The sequence below is a fragment of the Salmo salar genome, chromosome ssa15 (assembly GCF_905237065.1).
Source record: "Salmo salar chromosome ssa15, Ssal_v3.1, whole genome shotgun sequence".
NCBI classification, from domain to species: domain Eukaryota; kingdom Metazoa; phylum Chordata; class Actinopteri; order Salmoniformes; family Salmonidae; genus Salmo; species Salmo salar.
Genome location: NC_059456.1, coordinates 59,988,074 through 60,007,736, shown reverse-complemented (window position 1 = coordinate 60,007,736; position 19,663 = coordinate 59,988,074). Strand labels below are relative to the sequence as shown.

At 43.1% G+C, this 19,663-nt stretch overlaps 1 protein-coding gene across 2 annotated transcripts in view; it reads right to left on the bottom strand.

The window, feature by feature from the left end:
* The window catches only part of LOC106571794 (pleckstrin homology domain-containing family G member 1), a 117,389-nt gene that overhangs the window by 43,448 nt on the left and 54,278 nt on the right, over positions 1-19,663 (bottom strand). For both annotated transcript variants that reach the window (XM_014145252.2, XM_014145253.2), the window contains exon 2: positions 2,550-3,091. In XM_014145252.2, the coding sequence (XP_014000727.1) occupies positions 2,550-3,091 (542 nt within the window). The remainder of the gene's footprint in view (positions 1-2,549; positions 3,092-19,663) is intronic.

Below are 19,663 nucleotides of genomic sequence, written 5' to 3'. Positions count from 1 at the left end.
TAAGCATCTGTCAGACCAAAAATTATTACAAAACAAGGTGAAGGGATGGTTCACTTGACTGACTTATGGTGCTTTCAAGACATTTGGGAAATATGAGGTCAAATCATGACGTCAATGATCTTCAGGTCAGAAAGTCAGAGCTCTAGAAATAGGTCCGAGTTCGAGTTGATTTCTGAGTTGGATCACTGTTTAAAATGATTTTTCCCAGTCGGAGCTGGGGGTGATGATCTGTGAGGTGATAACATTTTATTTGCTTTGTGATTAGTCAAAAACTGTAAACGACTTGTCAAGTCACGTGCTCCGGTTCTTGTATACACTGTAACAAGTACATAGAAGATTTAGGTGTTATTTTAGATTCTGAACTAAATGTTTAATCACATATTAGGAATGTGACCAAAATATAGAGAACCTGAGGGGACCCGAAACTGTGGACATATTTAAAATATACCTTTTAGCTTTGCTTTTCCTAAGAGTGTTTTAGTTGTTCAGTTTTTATTGTTATCCTCTTATGTTTGGTGTGTAGTAAATATATTTGTTTTTTCCTGTGAAGCACATTGTCGTGCATTCCATGTCTGAAATGTGCTGTATAAATAAAGCTTGATTTGATTTGATCAAATATTTGTAATATGCTAAAAAGTGGTCAAACTAAGTTAATATTTCTCATGCAATGGGCACAGCCATCTTTGACTTTGACTTTGTTAATTTGCGTCTTATAGTGAACGGCATTCTCGGATTAGGGAGATTTCACTTGTCAAACATAAACAAACATGGCTGCCATCAAAGAATTTAGCTGCTGTTTTTTTGTCAGCACAACCTGTTATTTAGACTGGTTTATGGAATGAGTTTGGCTGTGGATGTGTTCCGTGTAATGCATTGATGATGAAGTTCGCATTTATCTTTTACAATAAAACATGAAATTGAGGAATAAAGTTGTGAAGACCTTAATTTCCCATCAGTACAAAACTTTGTTTAGGTGCTTTTCAGACAAGAATGTTGTTTAGACTCGTTTGTTGCATCATACATTCTGTTGCTACTTTTCCAATTACATATTTGCGATGGTACGCTGCAGGGACCACTCAACAAAGATCACAAATATGTGATTGTACTCGTCAAAGGGTTAATAGCAGTAAGCGTTGGCAGGGTTGACAAATATTGAAGTTAAGGGGTGAAAAATTATGTTCCTGTCTAAAAGTGTAGTGGAAGAGTGGGTGTCCTGCCCCATAGATCTGATAAGGGTATTGATAAGGGTATAAGTTCATTAAGGAATACAGGTCTTTATAAGGGGAGTATACGCCTTTAAAGTGGTGCTCCTCAGCTCTGCTCAGTGTTTAGCTAACCTACTTTAGACATTGTTATCACAGCTTTAAATCCCTCTTCCTACAGCACTGTTCTCTCACCCTTTCCTCTTCTCCTCACCCTGAACGGAGGGAGAAGGGATAGGGTAGGGAGAATGGGTGGGAGGAAGCAGACTTTTCCTTCAAACAAACTCTCATACTCCTCCCTCACCCCCTCCCCTCCCCTCAATCCCTTATCCCTCTCTTTCTGTAAGGGTTTCCTGCTAGATGGGTCCTCTTATAGACGACAACCGTTCCGCCTATGACCCCGCTACCCCCCTACCCCATACTTCCCCAGTCTAGACTCAGACCAGGAGAGGAAGAGAGGAAGTGTCACTTAGAAGGAAAGGGACGATGGGGGAGAGAAAACTCAGCCCCACATTACTGTGTCACACTCACGTTTCATCTGTTCAGTATCATATTGGATCAACAAACTGGGCCTGATATCAATCTTCTTTAATGCCAATGTTTGCCCTACTTTCACATACACATGAACAGGGATGATCACGCACTAAATTATATTGTGTATCAGAGCCCTTCCTGAGACATATCATTTAATACACGCACGCACTCCCCTCCTCTTTACTCCAACCATACATTTCTTTTAACACAGAGACAGAAACACATTTAAAGGCACCGGGCGCGTGTATATCAGTATGAATGTGTATTTGCAGTTCAAACCTAGTCGTTGTCAGCAGTGTGTGTGTGTGTGTGTGTGTGTGTGTGTGTGTGTGTAAAACAGCTGGACAAAGGCAGAGTGTCGGGTTACCCTGCCTAACCCCATCCGTACACACAAGTGACCCTGTTAAGAGCTACAGAGAGAGAGAAAGAGGGACGCCAGGCCGGCAACAAGGTGTTTGTGTCACGTGTGGCAGGAAATCCCTGCAGGAGAAACACTAGGAGAGGTCTCTGACTGTCAACTCCAAACTAGTAATTGAAATCCTCCCATTTTTATGTCCCCCCCTGAAATAGTAACCCGAGTTAACTACTCCTGTGTACCGGGATATGGGTGTTGTCTGTGGACCTCACACTCACCCATCTTGACTCGTGTTCTTTCTTACACAGGTTCTGACTAGTATGATAGTAATGATGTTCTGTAATATTCTTCTTTACTATGCTATCTGTACCATGCCAGTTAGTCTTGTACTGTATGTGCTATCCTACTGAGATAGCTGGTGTATCTTTCCAGTGGTTGTGTGGTACCATGTTCCTCACCTGTACAATGCTGTGCAGGTCCTCTACGTAGGTACTTTCAGTGTCCAGTATTTCCTGAACCACCCTGTCAACATACAGCACCCTGGGCCCCGGGTTGGACCTCTCCCCAGCCTCTGTGTCTGACTGTGGGGTCTGTGCAGACCCATGTTTAACCATCTCTCTCCCTGTCTCTATCCCGCCATCCTTCCTCTCCTCCTCATCCCCACACCCCAGCTGCCTAGCTGGAACCAGCTCCAACCAGATCGCCCCGGAGTCCAGGTCGCGGTCCGAAGCGGGATGACAGTGAGAGGAGGGGCTTAAGGTGGAGCGGCTGCCCAGGGAGCAGTGGCTGTCCCGGGAGGAGGCGGAGGAAGAGGTGGAGCCGTAGCTGATTGGACGCTCGCCGCTGTCGGGGGAGGAGTCCATGCTGTGGGCAGAACAGTAGCGTAGGGGGGCGTGGCGGCTGTTGGAGTGGCGGAAGCGACCTGGAATGCCCACGGAGCTTAGGACCGAGTCGGCGTCTGGAATGTCCGGCAGAGGAGGGAGGGCATCCGTGTAATCGTCTGAAGGGAGGAAGAGAGAAAGGGAGAGAAAAGGAAGGTGTGAAAACTGAGACCTTTATCATTGTCCTCTCATCAAGTACAGAGCAATGAATGTCAATACTCACAGAACAGAAAAATGCTTAAAGGCCTCAACTATCCCCCCAAGTTGAATTGTTTTTTTCCCCCCACAGTGCCCCTATCTGGATTCCAAGTGGAAAGCTTGCCAGGCCACAGCCTAACTGGCCACTGGAAATCTCTCTCTCTCTCTCACACACTCTCACACTCTCACACACTCACACTCTCACACACTCACACTCACTCAGCAAAAAAGCTAGTGACAGTGGAGCCATGTCCTCAACTCTACCGGCAAAAGCAGAAAACACACATCGTGTTCATGTCTCATACAGTGGTGATCTGTTCAGGATTGCAACTGAAAAACAGACCACAGGCATAAGAGTGTGGCGTCCAGCCTTTCTGAAACTGACGCCTATGTCTTTCACTCACACTATGGCCAGTTAAGAAGGCTTTGAACATGCACAAAAATAAGCACTCTGCCAAGCCATGATGATCATACTGAGTCATTTACAGAGAGGGAGAAAGAAAGAGGGAAACAGAGAGAGGGAGACAAAAACAGAGCAAGATAGAGAGTGAGTGAAAAAGAGGAAGATTGTAACAGCCAACCCAGAGACAGAGGGGGTTTAATGACCAGATTAACAGTGTAATGGTGAGAATATTCCCTCTCTCGAGCAATGAATGAAAGCCCTATTTCTCTAGAAGAGAGGGGGCTGTGTGTGTGCGTCTTAGGCGACAGATTGGTGCCGACATAACCTTGTGTCTGTGAACACACACACACACACACACACACACACACACACACACACACACACACACACACACACACACACACACACACGTCCATTGAGGTGAAACCACACATAAAGGGTCTCTCTGAACTGCTACTGGCACTGTACAGGAATCTCCCCTCAGAAGAAAGACCACTTTCAGCAAGGGGAGTAGGAGGGGTTGGAGAGAGAGAGAGATACTGAGAAAGAGAGAGAAAGTGGGCGAGAGAGAGAGAGAGAGAAATTCTATATCCCAGGTACAGTAGACGGTGGCACCAATCTTTGTTATTACGGGAAATCTAGCTACCCAGCACCATTGGATGTTTTAGCAACATTATAATCAAATCCCTGATATAAAGCTGCCTGTGTCTTTACGCATTCATGTCTCTGTCCAGTCAGGCAGTTAGACCATCTAACATCAAAGCACGTGTGATCATGTGGGATCAGAAGAGGTTCAAGGCACATGCTGAAAAACATGAAACGTGAAACCGTGAACACACTCAAAGAATGATGCCACCGCATTTCTGATCTCTCACCTTGACTAAGAGGCCATAGACACTCTCACACTCAGTATGCAGGCTCTATGAAGACTGTATATAGGGCTATGATATGCTTATGAGAGTCTTATGAGTCTGAGAGTAGAATGTGGGTGTCTGTATGTCTGGACTGCCAGGCCAAAGGAAAGCATGAATGATGAATGTGAGCAGCCCTAACTGAAGCAGTACTAAACCGTGTTCCATTCCACCGTACTTACTCCCATGAGATTGGGACTCGCTGTGTGTATGTGTGTGTGTGTGTGTGTGTAGGGTCTAGATGACAGTCCCCAGTCTGACTCACTTTATAACATTGACAGATCAGTGAGAAAGAGAGAAAATGGCCACAAACCAAAACTGCAGACACCTCATGCCACCCTAATTACAGAGGAGCAGTGATACACACACAATACTTCATAATGACTACTCACTCAGATATGCATGCGTGTGTGAGTTTGTAAGAATGAAGAAAGTAAGAGAGTGTGTGTTTGTGGTTGTTATTAGTGACAGGAAAAAAATTGATAGTCACATATTTCGATATTATTTTGGACTATATTATATCAATCGTTATTTTTTTGCTAGGTAGCATTAGCTAGCGCTAGTTGTTTGAATCTGCGTCAAAACTTCAACATGTTTTCAGCACTTTTATTTCCATGACTGATCCACACAAATGTTCTCATCTCTCTGCAGCAGACATACAGTGAGCAATATGTTTGGAACATCAAATCGCAAAAGAAATCCCAATACATATAGAATTGCGAGAATCGTGAGAAAGAATCACAATACATATCGTATCGGCACCTAAGTATCATGATAATATTGTATCGTGAGGTCCCTGGCAATTCCCAGTCCTATCGTTACATACATTTGGTTTATCATCCCTAAGATAAGGCTAACTGTGCTGCCATCCTGTTAGAAGGTAACAGATAATGTTATTACAGTGGTTAAAATGGATTTTCATTGTGTTCCATGGTGTTTATCGCCCCCTAGTGGAACTTTCTGGTACTTGGAAAGACTGTACGGAAACAGGAAGTAGAGAATTCGTTCTGCACGCATAGAAGCAGCTAAAAACAACGCTACGCTGCAGGTCTTTCAGTGCAGTTATTTCTTGTCTTCAGCCTTGGAAAATATTTGTTAGTTCGATTCAAGCATATTGCTAGTGATGATAATCTTGTTATTGATAGAATTGCTTACTTATCATCGTTAGTTGGTTGCATTTACTCACACAAATTGCCTTGCCTTCATGTATGCAGTCAGCTGTATTACTTTGCTCGTGCGTCATGTAAACGAATTGTAAAACATATGAGTAACAATTAGCTATATGGTTTGGCATCATGCCTCATACACGGTACCTTGGCACGTGCTTTGTATTTATTCAACTTCAACTTGAAATGTATAATGTACAGTATGTCGATGTGAATTGAATACTAAATTAGATTATTTTCTGTATTTTGCAGTTTCACAATATAAACGTTTTCAGTATATTAATTCAAGAAAAGTCACGCCTTGGGAGTTTTATTGAAGACTTAGTTGTTAGCTTTCTGTCTAATTTTGCATGGGAATGCAAATCAAGGGCAGAATACTAACTGAGCTAATGGCTTTAGTGTGGCTCCTTGTAGCCATTAGAGCTATTAACCAAGGGCCAGCAACATACACACAAAGAAACCATTTGTGTTTCCACTCCTAGTGAAACCCAAACAACAGACTTGAAGATGTACTAACTTCTGTTTACCCAGACCTTCCCCTGCACCTTCCAGCTCCTTGTTGGGGACACACCTAACCCGTTTCTCTCTCTCGCTCTCTCAGTCTCACACACAGAGTGTGTGTGTGTGTGTGAGTGTGAGTGAGAGAGAGAGAGAGAAATAGAACAAGCATAGAGAGTGAGTAGAAAGACTGAGTAGAGAGTGGGGTGGGCAGGAAAGGGCAGGGGGGTTGGGGGAATGTTGTAGTTACCTTCAGCCCAGATTATGTTCAACCTGATCTGTGTAAATGATCTCTAATTATGGGCCTAAAGCCTACAGGTTGGTACTGTATCTCCTGTTGCATTTGGCCGTGTCTGTGTGTGTATGTGTTTGTGCATGAACGTGCGTGTGCATGTCTGTGTGTGCATGTGTCTGTGTGTGTGTGTATATGCGTGTGCACATTTGTGTGTGTGTTTAGGAATTAGTGCTGCGAGCTCTACCTTTCCTGCCATAACAGAGAGACAGTGAACCAGTGGGTTTCAGAACCTGGCCTACATTTAGGCTAACTCAATAAGGAGACAAAGACCAGCCCTCATACCTTCTATCGAGCCCAGTTTAATATACTTAACATATGCCTGTGTAAACACAACACGTCACAATGAGACTTTTATGAGCCTTCATAGTCAGCAGATGACACAGATAGAATCAGATCTGTATAGGGTATATAAAGCAGCTGCTGTCCTTTCTTTTCTCTTTTTCTGCCCCTCTGTCACAATACAGCCTTCAATACAGCCAATACAGCTTTCAACAGTCAAATCTCTCACTCTACAAAGAGCCCCAGACACACACACACACACACACACACACACACACCCTCCATGCACACCCCGTCCTCTGTACCCCCACGATTTCACCCGCCTCAGCTGGCCAAAATAAAACACATCCACAAGTAGCTCCCGCATTCATATTTAACTCATACAGACCAGCCACGTCGCGGACACCAACGTCTTGCTTTCGGACAAGCTAAACACCTTCTTTGCCCACTTTGAGGATAACACAGTGCCACCGACGCGGCCGCTACCAAGGACTGTGGGCGCTCCTTCTCCGACGTGAGTAACACATTTAAGCATTTTAACCTTCGCAAGGCTGCCGGCCCAGACGGCATCCCTAGCCGCGTCCTCAGAGCATGCGCAGGCCAGCTGGCTGGAGTTTTTACAGACATATTCAATCTCTCTCTATCCCAGTCTCCTGTCCCCACTTGCTTCAAGATATCCACCATTGTTCCTGTACCCAAGAAAGGTAACTGAATGTAACTGAACTAAATGTCTATCGCCCCGTAGCACTCACTTCTGTCATCATGAAGTGATTTGAGAGGCTAGCTAAGGATCATATCATAATCACCTCTACCTTACCTGACACCCTAGACACACTTCAATTTTCTTACCGCCCCAATAGATCCACAGACGATGCAATCGCCATCGCACTGCACAATGCCCTATCCCATCTGGACAAGAGGAATACCTATGTTAGAATGCTATTCATGGACAATAGCTCAGCATTCAACACTCTAGTACCCTCCCAGCTCATCATTAAGCTGAACCCCACCCTGTGCAACTGGGTCCTGGACTTCCTGACAGGCTGCCCCCAGGTGGTGAAGGTAGGAATCAAGACCTCCACTTCGTTGATCCTCAACACAGGGGCCCCGCAAGGGTGCGTGCTCAACCCCCACCTGTACTCCCTGTTCACCCATGACTGCGTGGTCACGCACGCCTTCAACTCAATCATCAAGTGCAGACAACACAACAGTAGTAGGCCTGATTACCAGCAGTAACGAGACAGCCTACAGAGAGGAGGTGAGGGCCCTGGGAGTATGGTGCCAGGAAAATAACCTCACTCAATGTCGACAAAACAAAGCTGATCGTGGACTTCAGGAAGCAGCAGAGGGAGAACGCCCATCGACGGGAACGCAGGGGAGCAGGTGGAAAGCTTCAAGTTCCTCGGCATACATGTCACTGACAATCTGAAATGGTCCACCCACAGACAGTGTGGTGAAGAAGGCTCAACAGCACCTCTTCAACCTCAGGAGGCTGAAGAAATGTGGCTTGGCACCTAAAACCCTCACAAACTTTTACAGATGCACAAATGAGAACATCCTGTCGGGCTGTATCACTGCCTGGTACAACAACTTCACCGCCCACAACCTCAGGTCTCTCCAGAGGGTGGTGCGGTCTTCTATCTCAAGGCCATCATACTGTTAAATAGCCATCACCCGATTACGTAACCCTGCACCTTAGATGCTGCTGCCCCATATACATAGACTTGAAATCACTGGCCACTTTAACCCCTGGTCGGGCTCCGTCCCGTATGCGGGACGGACATCCAGCGAAAAATCCTATCGCCATTAGCATAACACATTTTTATTTATTTGTTTTTCAAATATAGGACTATGTTATATCGTTTTATAGATACACCTCTCCTGAATCGAACCACGTTGTCCGATTTCAAAAAGGCTTTACAGCAAAAGCACAACATTAGATTATGTTAGAGGAGTATATCGTAAAAGTAGCCACATAGCCATTTTCCGACCAACCACATGCATCACAAATAACCAAAAAAACTGCTAAATGCAGCACTAACCTTTGACAATCTTCATCAGATGACACTCCTAGGACATCATGTTACACAATACATGCATTCTTTTGTTCAATAAAGTTCATATTTATATATAAAAACAGCATTTTACATCGGCGCGTGACGTTGACTAACTATTTTCCCTCAAATGCGTCCGGTGAAATAGCGCTACAATTTACTAAATTACTATTCGAAAACATTTTTAAAATGTAATATTGTCATTTTAAGATTTATAGATTAGCATCTCTTGAAAGCACCTGCAATGCCAGATTTAAAAATAACTTTACTGGGTAATCACACTTTGCGATAAAAGGGGATGCGATACTCAGAAAAATAGGCTAGCAATACAGGTCAGCGCCATCTTGGAACAATCGCATATCAAATCTAGTCTTGTATACTATTGTCAATAATCCCTTACCTTTGATTATCTTCATCAGAAGGCACTTCCAGGAATCCCAAGTCCACAACAAATGTATTTTCGTTCGAAAAAGTTAATCCTTTATGTGTTCTTGTTAGCGCGTTCTGAAGGCTGCACCAAAAGTACCGTCGTGCGCGGGACTCCTCTCTTACCAAAATTGATTTTTTATTTTATTTAAGTTCGTTCAAACATGTCAAACGTTGTATAACATAAATCTTTAGGGCCTTTTTCAACCAGAGCTCCAATAACATTCAAGGGGGACGATTGCATTGTCTTTCTAAACGTTTCGAAAGGGGAGGGTAGCCAGGGGCGCCGGCGTCATAATGGTGATGGCCCTCCTCATGTGACCACTTTCCACAGCGTCTCATTCAGTCAGTTTTCACAGTAGGAGACTCAAACCACTTTGTAAAGACTGGGGACATCTAGTGGAAGCAATAGGAAGTGCTCAATGAACCATTGCTCATGGTGTGATTTATAGGCAAAGTGATGAAGTTGAGTCCGCAATTCAGAATTCCACATCCTGTTACGATCGGTCTCGGGGTTTTGACTGCCATATGAGTTCTGTTATACTCACAGACACCACTCAAACAGTTTTAGAAACTTTAGGGTGTTTTCTATCCACAAGTATTAATTATATGCATATCCTAGCTTCTGAGTTTGAGTAGGAGGCCGTTTAAAATGGGCACGATTTTTTTTCAAAAATCGCTGTAGCGCCCCCTATCCTAGGCGACCGTCAAGATGTTTTAACCTGTTAGGGCTAGGGGGCAGTATTGACACGGCTGGATAAAAAACGTACCCGATTTAATCTGGTTACTACTCCTGCCCAGTAACTAGAATATGTATATAATTATTGGCTTTGGATAGAAAACACCCTAAAGTTTCTAAAACTGTTTGAATGGTGTCTGTGAGTATAACAGAACTCCTATGGCAGGCCAAAACCTGAGAAGATTTCAAGCAGGAAGTGGCCTGTCTGAGAAGTAGTGTTTCATCTTGGCTCTTTTTATTGAAAACTCAGGATCTGTGCAATAACGTGACACTTCCTACATCTTTCATAGGATCTCAGAGCCCGGGAAAAAGTTGAACGATATCGAGGCAGGCTCTGGCTGAAACACTTTATCGCTTTTGGCAAGTGGCCACTCAGAGTACTATGGGCTTAGGCGCGTGCCCGCTTCGACCGAATGCTTTCTTTTCCTTTGTCTGTTTATCTAAACGCAGATTCCCGGTCGGAATATTATCGCTTTTTTATGAGAAAAATGGCATAAAAAATGATTTTAAACAGCGGTTGACATGCTTCGAAGTACGGTAATGGAATATTTAGAATGATTTTGTCACGAATTGCGCCATGCTCGTCACCCTTATTTAGCCTTTAGGATAGTGTCTAGAACGCACGAACAAAACGCCGCTGTTTGGATATAACGATGGATTATTTTGGACGAAACCAACATTTGTTATTGAAGTAGAAGTTCTGGGAGTGCATTCTGACGAAGACAACAAAGGTAATAACATTTTTCTTATAGTAAATCTGACTTTGATGAGTGCTAAACCTGCTGGGTGTCTAAATAGCTAGCCCTGTGATGCCAGGCTATCTACTGAGAATATTGCAAAATATGCTTTCACCGAAAAGCTATTTTAAAATCGGACATATCGAGTGCATAGAGGAGTTCTGTATCTATAATTCTTAAAATAATTGTTATGCTTTTTGTGAACGTTTATCGTGAGTAATTTAGTAAATTCACCGGCAGTGTTCGGTGGGAATGCTAGTCACATGCTAGTCACATGCTAATGTAAAAAGCTGGTTTTTGATATAAATATGAACTTGATTGAACAAAACATGCATGTATTGTATAACATAATTTCCTAGGGTTGTAATCTGATGAAGATCATCAAAGGTTAGTGCTACATTTAGCTGTGGTTTGGATTTATGTGACATTATATGCTGGCTTGAAAAATGGGTGTCTGATTATTTCTGGCTTGGGTATTCTGCTGACATAATCTAATGTTTTGCTTTCGTTGTAAAGCCTTTTTGAAATCGGACAGTGTGGTTAGATTAACGAGAGTCTTATCTTTAAAATGGTGTAAAATAGTCATATTTTTTAAAAATTGAAGTAATAGCATATCTAAGGATTTGAATAACGTGCCACAGGATTCAACTGGCTGTTGAGTAGGTGGGACACATCCCACCTAGCCCATAGAGGTTAATAACGGAACACTAGTCACTTTAATAATGTTCACATATTTTTGCTTCACTCATCTCATATGTACAGTTGAAGTCAGAAGTTTACATTCACTTAGGTTGGAGTCATTTAAACTCGTTTTTCAACAGCTCCACAAATTTCTTGTTAACAAACTATAGTTTTGGCAAGTCGGTTAGACATGTACTTTGTGCATGACACAAGTAATTTTTCCAACAATTGTTTACAGACAGATTATTTCAGTTATGATTCACTGTATCACAATTCCAGTGCATGGCTTTAGAAGTTTCTGATAAGCTAATTGACATCATTTCAGTCAATTGGAGGTGTACATGTGGATGTATTTCAAGGCCTACCTTCAAACTCAGTGCCTCTTTGCTGGACATCATGGGAAATTGAAAAGAAATAAGCCAAGACGTCAGGCAAAAAATTGTAGACCTCCACAAGTCTGGTTCATCCTTGGGAGCAATTTCCAAATGCCTGAAGGTACCACGTTTATCTGTTCAAACAATAGTACGCACGTACAAACACCATGGGACCACTCAGCCATCATACCGCTCAGGAAGAAGACGCGTTCTGTCTCCTAGAGATGAATGCACTTTGGTGCGAAAAGTGTAAATCAATCCCAGAACAACAGCAAAGGACCTTGTGAAGATGCTGGAGGAAACAGGTACTAAAGCATCTATATCCACAGTAAAACGAGTCCTATATCAACATAACCTGAAAGGCCGGTCAGCAAGGAAGAAGCCACTGCTCCAAAACTACCATAAAAAAGCCAGACTATGGTTTGCAACTGCACATGGGGACAAAGATCATACTTTTTGGAGAAATGTCCTCTGGTCTGATGAAACAAAAATAGAACTGTTTGACCATAATGACCATCGTTATGTTTGGAGGAAAAAGGGGGACGCTTGCAAGCCGAGGAACACCATTCCAACCGTGAAGCACGGGGGTGGCAGCATCATGTTGTGGGTATGCTTTGCAGGAGGGACTGGTGCACTTCACAAAATAGATGGCATCATGAGGAGGAAAATTATGTGGATATATTGAAGCAACATCTCAAGACATCAGTCAGGAAGTTAAAGCTTGGTCACAAATGGGTCTTCTAAATGTACAATGACCCCAAGTATACTTCCAAAGTTTTGGCAAAATGGCTTATTAAGGACAACAAAGTCAAGGTATTGAAGTGGCCATCACAAAGTCCTGACCTCAATCCTATAGAAAATTTGTGGGCAGAACTGAAAAAGCGTGTGCGAGCAAGGAGGCCTACAAACCTGACTCAGTTACACCAGCTCTGTCAGGAGGAATGGGCCAAAATTCACCCAACTTATTGTGGGATGCTTGTGGAAGGCTGCCCGAAACGTTTGACCCAAGTTAAACAATTTAAAGGCAATGCTACCGAATGCTAATTGAGTGTATGTAAACTTCTGACCCACTGAGAATGTGATGAAATAAATAAATCATTCTCTCAACTATTATTCTGATATTTCATATTCTTAAAATAAAGAGGTGATTCTAACTGAGCTAAGATGGATTTTCTACTAGGATTAAATGTCAGGGATTGTGAAAAACTGAGTTTAAATGTATGTAAACTTCCGACTTCAACTGTATATACTGTATTCTATTCTACTGTATTTTAGTCTATGCCACTCCGACATTGCTCAAACTGATATTCAATATTCCTTAAATTCCATTATTTTACTTTTAGGTTGTGTGTATTGTTGTGAGTTGTTAGATATTACTGCACTGTTGGAGCTAGAAACACAAGCATTTCGCTACACCTGCAATAACATCTGCTAAACATGTGTATGTGACAAATAACATTTGATTTGATATATCAACTCAAAGGAAAGGAGAAAAAGTTAAATGGATAGAGACAAAAATGGGCAGACAAAGATGAATAGAGATAAAGAGGGTAAGGATAAAAAAAGGACAGATGGAGAAATGGAGGGGGCCCTCTTGAGTGCTACTGCTGAGAGACTCACTCTAAAACATGACATCATTGAATTCAGCTCCGCTCAGGACAATGGTCTGGCCTGTGATCTCTAGGCTTCTCCCTACGCCTCCCTCACATTCTTTATCCCTCTGTACCGCTCCTATATTTTCTTCCCTACTTGCTCTTACTTTTTTTACTCTCTCTCTCACTGACTCCATTCATTTCTCCCTTCCTTCTTCCCTCCTTTCCCCTAACATTCATAAATATAACTGCCACAGATCCTCTATGTCAGTGTTGTTCATAGAGACATGATGTTTAGGAAGTCATGTAAGGGTTCCACTCACAGCTTTGCCAATTCCAGCAATCCTGTCCTGGGAGATTCCAGAGGATTAATGAGTTCCTAAGCGCATATACTTTACCATATAAAAAGCAAGTACTTTACCACATAAAAATATACTCACATGGCAGAGCATATATATACTTACAGACCAGGGCACATACAATGCAGAGAACATGTGTGGGCCAAGACTAGTTCACTTTCTCAAATAATTCACCCACACTGAGAGTTATCTACATAGCTTACAAAGTTGCCAATCCCAACTGTCACTTGAAATCTCAAGTTCACAAACTTTATATCAGCTACAGTATTTGACAAGCATAAACTTTGAGGTATATGAGTTACATGACCAAAAAATTTTTTATGATATTGAAATGAGGTGCTGAAGGAGTACTGTGGGAGATGTAAAGAGTGCCATGGAATCCTCTCATAGCTTGGGCATTGGTCGTTCCATGTCATTTCAGCAAGCTATGACACCCACCATCTCACATTGCTCTGAAATCGATAAGATAAGCATTCCTGGAAACATTATTTGTTTAAATATATTTTGATCTTACAGAAATTAAAGGTGCACAGTGCAGAAATTGCTCCTCCATTTCCTGGTTGCAAAAATTCTATTAGTTCCCCTAATTTCAGTTTATGTGGTAAAACAAAGCAAATGTAGAGAATCATTGTACCATCTAAACTGCTGTGAAATATATTTTCCATAACCAAATATATACAGGCAATGAGGCAGTGATCGCAGAGATCCTGGTTGAAGACTGCAGAGGTGTATTTGGAGGGCAGGTTGGTTAGGATGATATCTTTGAGGGTGCGGATTTGGAGTTGTACCTGGTAGGTTCATTGATCATTTGTTTGAGATTGAGGGCATCAAGCTTAGATTGTAGGACGGCCGGTGTGTTAAGCATGTCACAGTTAAGGTCACCTAGCAGCACGAGCTCTGAAGATAGATGGGGGGGCAACCAATTCACATATGGTGTCCAGGGCACAGCTGGGGGCAGAAAGTGGTCTATAGCAAGCGGCAACGGTGAGAGACTTGTTTCTGGAAAGGTGGATTTTTAATTGTAAAAGCTCAAATTGTTTGGGCACAGACCTGGATAGTAAGACAGAACTGCAGGCTATCTCTGCAGTATATTGCAACTCCACCCCCTTTGGCAGTTCTATCTTGTCGGAAAATGTTGTAGTTGGGATGGAAATTTCTGGGTTTTTGGTGGTCTTCCTAAGCCATGATTCAGACACGGCTAGGACATCCGGGTTGGCAGAGTGTGCTAAAGCAGTGAATAAAACAAACTTAGGGAGGAGGCTTCTAATGTTAATTTGCATGAAACCAAGGCTTTTACGGTTACAGGAGTCAACAAATGAGAGTGCCTGGGGAATGGGAGTGGAGCTAGGCACTGCAGGACCTGGATTAACCTTTATCTCACCAGAGGAACAGAGGAGGAGTTGGATAAGGGTATGGCTAAAGGCTATAAGAACTGGTCGTCTAGTACGTTCGGAACAGAGAGTAAAAGAAGCAGGTTTCTGGGAACGGTAAAATAGATTCAAGGCATATTGTACAGACAAAGGTATGGTAGGATGTGAATACAGTGGAGGTAAACCTAGGCATTGAGTGACGATGAGAGAGATATTGTCTCTAGAGATGTTTAAACCAGGTGAGGTCACCTCATGTGTGGGAGGTGGAACCAAAGGGTTAGCTAAGGCATGTTGCGCAGGACTAGAGGCTCTACAGTGAAATAAGACAATAATCACTAACCAAAACAGCAATGGACAAGGCATATTGACATTAGGGAGAGGCATGCGTAGCCGAGTGATCATAGGGGTCCAGTGAGTAGCTAGGCAGGCTGGAGACATGGCGATTCAGACAGCTAGCGGCCCGGGGCTAGCAAGCTAGCAGAGGGGCCTTAGAGGGACGTTGTGATGGAAGAAGTCTGTTGCAGCCCCCTCGTGCAGTTACGTCGGCAGACCAGTCGTGATGGATCAGCAGGGCTCTGTTTAGTAAAAGGGTCCAGGCCAATTGGCAAAATAGGTATAGTGGCCCAAGAAATTGGCCGATGGTCCTCTTCAGCTAGCAGTCCGATATGCTCTAGACAGCTAGCGGGTCGCAGCTAGCAGGCTAGCAGATGGGCCGACAGGGGACGTCGCGACGGAGGAGCCTGTTGAAAAAACCCCTCGGGCAGATTACGTCGGTAGTTCAGTCGTGAATCGGCGGGTCTCCGTATCGGCAGTAAAAGGGGTCCAGGCCAATTGGCAAAATAGGTATTGTAGCCCAAGGAGTGGCTGTTGGACCTCTTCAGCTAGCCGGGAGATGGACCTTGCATAGGTTAGCTCCAGGCTAAATTGGTGCTTGCTTCGGGACAGAGACATTAGCCAGGAGTGGCTACTCGGATAGCATCTAGCTAGCTGCAATGATCCAGATGAAAAGGTTCAGAGCTTGTGCTAGGAATCCAGAGATATGGAGAAAAATAAGTCCGATATGCTCTGGTTTGAATCGCACTGTGCAGACTGGCAAGAGTTGCCCGGGCTAAAGGGTAGCTGATGGCCGCTAACTGACTACTAGCTAGTAGCTAGTTAGCTGGCTAGCTTCTGTTGGGGGTACCGGTTTTAAAGTAAAGAAAATAGCAGATCCATACCACATTGGGTGAGGCGGATTGCAGGAGAGTATGTTGAAGTTGAGGTTAAGAAAAATATTTAAAAAATATATGCGAATAAAAATATATAAAAGATATATACACGGGACACGACAAGACATCTGACTGCTACGCCATCTTGGATTTTTTATTTTATTTATCTATTTTTCAGAACAAACTGGACGAGCTCCATTCAAGACTATCCTATCAATAGGACCATACTATTTACCAAGAGAGTTTTCATCTATATTTTTCATAGCTGTCTATTCACCACCACAAACCGATGCTGGCACTAAGGCCGCACTCAACATCCTGTATAGGGCCATAAGCAAGCAAGAAAATGCTCATCAAGAATAGACTCACCGGTGATTTTAATGCAGGAAAACTGAAATCCGTTTTACCTAACTTCTACCAGCAAGTCACGTACTTCCATGAATTTGCATGGGTTACCTTCAGACGAGTATTAGTTTGTAGCCCAAACGGTTCAGGTACTATAGATATAAGTTGGTACATCAGTGTTATCGACTTCAGACGAGTCCCGTGGGGCTGCACTGACATTTTCAACCTCTCCCTGACCCAGTCTGTATACCTACATGTTTCAAGCAGACCACCATATTCTTTGTTGCCAAGAACGAGAAGGTAACCTGAATAAATTACTATTGCCCTGTAGCACTCACATATGTAGCCATGAAATGCTTTAACCTGTTGGGGATAGGGGGCAGTATTTGCACGGCCGGATAAAAAACGTACCCGATTTAATCTGGTTACTACTCCTGCCCAGTAACTAGAATATGCATATAATTATTGGCTTTGGATAGAAAACACCCTAAAGTTTCTAAAACTGTTTGAATGGTGTCTGTGAGTATAACAGAACTCATATGGCAGGCAAAAACCTGAGAAGATTCTGTACAGGAAGTACCCTCTCTGACCATTCCTTGGGCTTCTTGGCTCTGTTTATTGAAAATGTAGGATCTTTGCTGTAACGTGACACTTCCTACGGCTCCCATAGGCTCTCAGAACCCGGGAAAAAACTGAATGATGTAATTCCAGCCCCAGGCTGAAACACATTAGCGCCTTTGGTAAGTTCTCTATCAGAGGACCATCAAACTGAGGCTCGTGCACGAGGGGATCCCATGTTTTTATTTTCTCTCTCTTTGAACGTAAACACGCTTTCCCGGTCGGAATATTATCGCTTTTTTACGAGAAAAATTGCATAAAAATTGATTTTAAACAGCAGTTGACATGCTTCAAAGTACGGTAATGGAATATTTAGAATTTTTTTGTCACGAAATGCGTCGTGCGCGTCACCCTTCGGATAGTGTCTTGAACGCACAAACAAAACAGAGGATATTTGAACATAACTATGGATTATTTTGAACCAAACCAACATTTGTTATTGAAGTAAAAGTCCTGGGAGTGCATTCTGACGAAGAACAGCAAAGGTAATAACATTTTTCTTATAGTAAATCTGACTTTGGTGAGGGCTAAAAACTTGGTGGGTGTCTAAATAGCTAGCCCTGTGATGCCGGGCTATCTACTTAGAATATTGCAAAATGTGCTTTCACCGAAGAGCTATTTTAAAATCGGAAGATCATCAAAGGTGAGTGCTGCATTTAGCTGTCTTCTGGGTTTTGGTGACATTATATGCTGGCTTGAAAAATGGGTGTCTGATTATTTCTGGCTTGGTACTCTGCTGACATAATCTAATGTTTTGCTTTCGTTGTAAAGCCTTTTTGAAATCGGACAGTGTGGTTAGATTAACGAGAGTCTTGTCTTTAAATAGCTGTAAAATAGTCATATGTTTGAGAAATTGAAGTAATAGGATTTTTAACGTTTTGAAAATCGCGCCACAGGCTGCCAGTGGCTGTTACGTAGGTGGGACGAATTCAAATGCAAGCGTCCCACCTAGCCCATAGAGGTTAATCACCACATCCTCATCGGCAGACTCAGTAGCCTTGGTTTCTCAAACGATTGCGTCGCCTGGTTCACCAACTACTTCTCTGACAGAGTTCAGTGTGTCAAATCGGAGGGCCTACTGTCTGGACCTCTGGCAGTCTCTATGGGGGTACCACAGGGTTCAATTCTTGGGCCAACTCTTTTCTCTGTATACATAAATGATGTCGCTCTTGCTGCTGGTGAATCTCTGATCCACCTCTACGCAGACGACACCATTCTGTACACTTCTGGCCCTTCTTTGGACACTGTGTTAACAACCCTCCAGACGAGCTTCAATGCCATTCAACTCTCCTTCCGTGGTCTCCAACTGCTCCTAAACACAAGTAAAACTAAATGCATGCTCTTCAACCGATCGCTGCCTGCACCTGCCCGCCTGTCCAGCATCACTTCTCTGGACGGTTCTAACTTAGAATTTGTGGACAACTACAAATACCTAGGTGTCTGGTTAGACTGTAAACTCTCCTTCCAGACTCACATCAATCATCTCCAATCCAAAGTGAAATCTCGAATTGGCTTCCTATTTCGCAACAAAGCATCCTTCACTCATGCTGCCAAACATACCCTCGTAAAACTGACCATCCTACCAATCCTCGACTTCGGCGATGTCATTTACAAAATAGCTTCCAATACCCTACTCAACAAGCTGGATGCAGTCTATCACAGTGCCATCCGTTTTGTCACCAAAGCCCCATATACTACCCACCACTGCGACCTGTACGCTCTCGTTGGCTGGCCTTCGCTTCATAATCGTCGCCAAACACATTGGCTCCAGGTCATCTACAAGACCCTGCTAGGTAAAGTCCCCCCTTATCTCCGCTCACTGGTCACCATAGCAGCACCCACCTGTAGCACGCGCTCCAGCAGGTATATCTCTCTGGTCACCCCTAAAGCCAACTCCTCCTTTGGTCGTCTCTCCTTCCAGTTCTCTGCTGCCAATGACTGGAACGAACTACAAAAATCTCTGAAACTGGAAACACTTATCTCCCTCACTAGCTTTAAGCACCAGCTGTCAGAGCAGCTCTCAGATCACTGCACCTGTACATAGCCCATCTATAATTTAGCCCAAACTACTACCTCTTCCCCTACTGTATTTATTTATTTTGCTCCTTTGCACCATATTATTTATATTTTATCTCTGAACTTTCTTCAAACTACAAATCTACCATTCCAGTGTTTTTCTTGCTATACTTTATTTACTTTGCCACCATGGCATTTTTTTGCCTTTACCTCCCTTATCTCACATCATTTGCTCACATTGTATATAATCTTATTTTTATTTTTATTATTTTTTCTACTGCATCATTGACTGTATGTTTGTTTATTCCATGTGTAACTCTGTGTTTTTGTATGTTGTCGAACTGCTTTGCTTTATCTTGGCCAGGTCGCAATTGTAAATGAGAACTTGTTCTCAACTTGCCTACCTGGTTAAATAAAGGTGA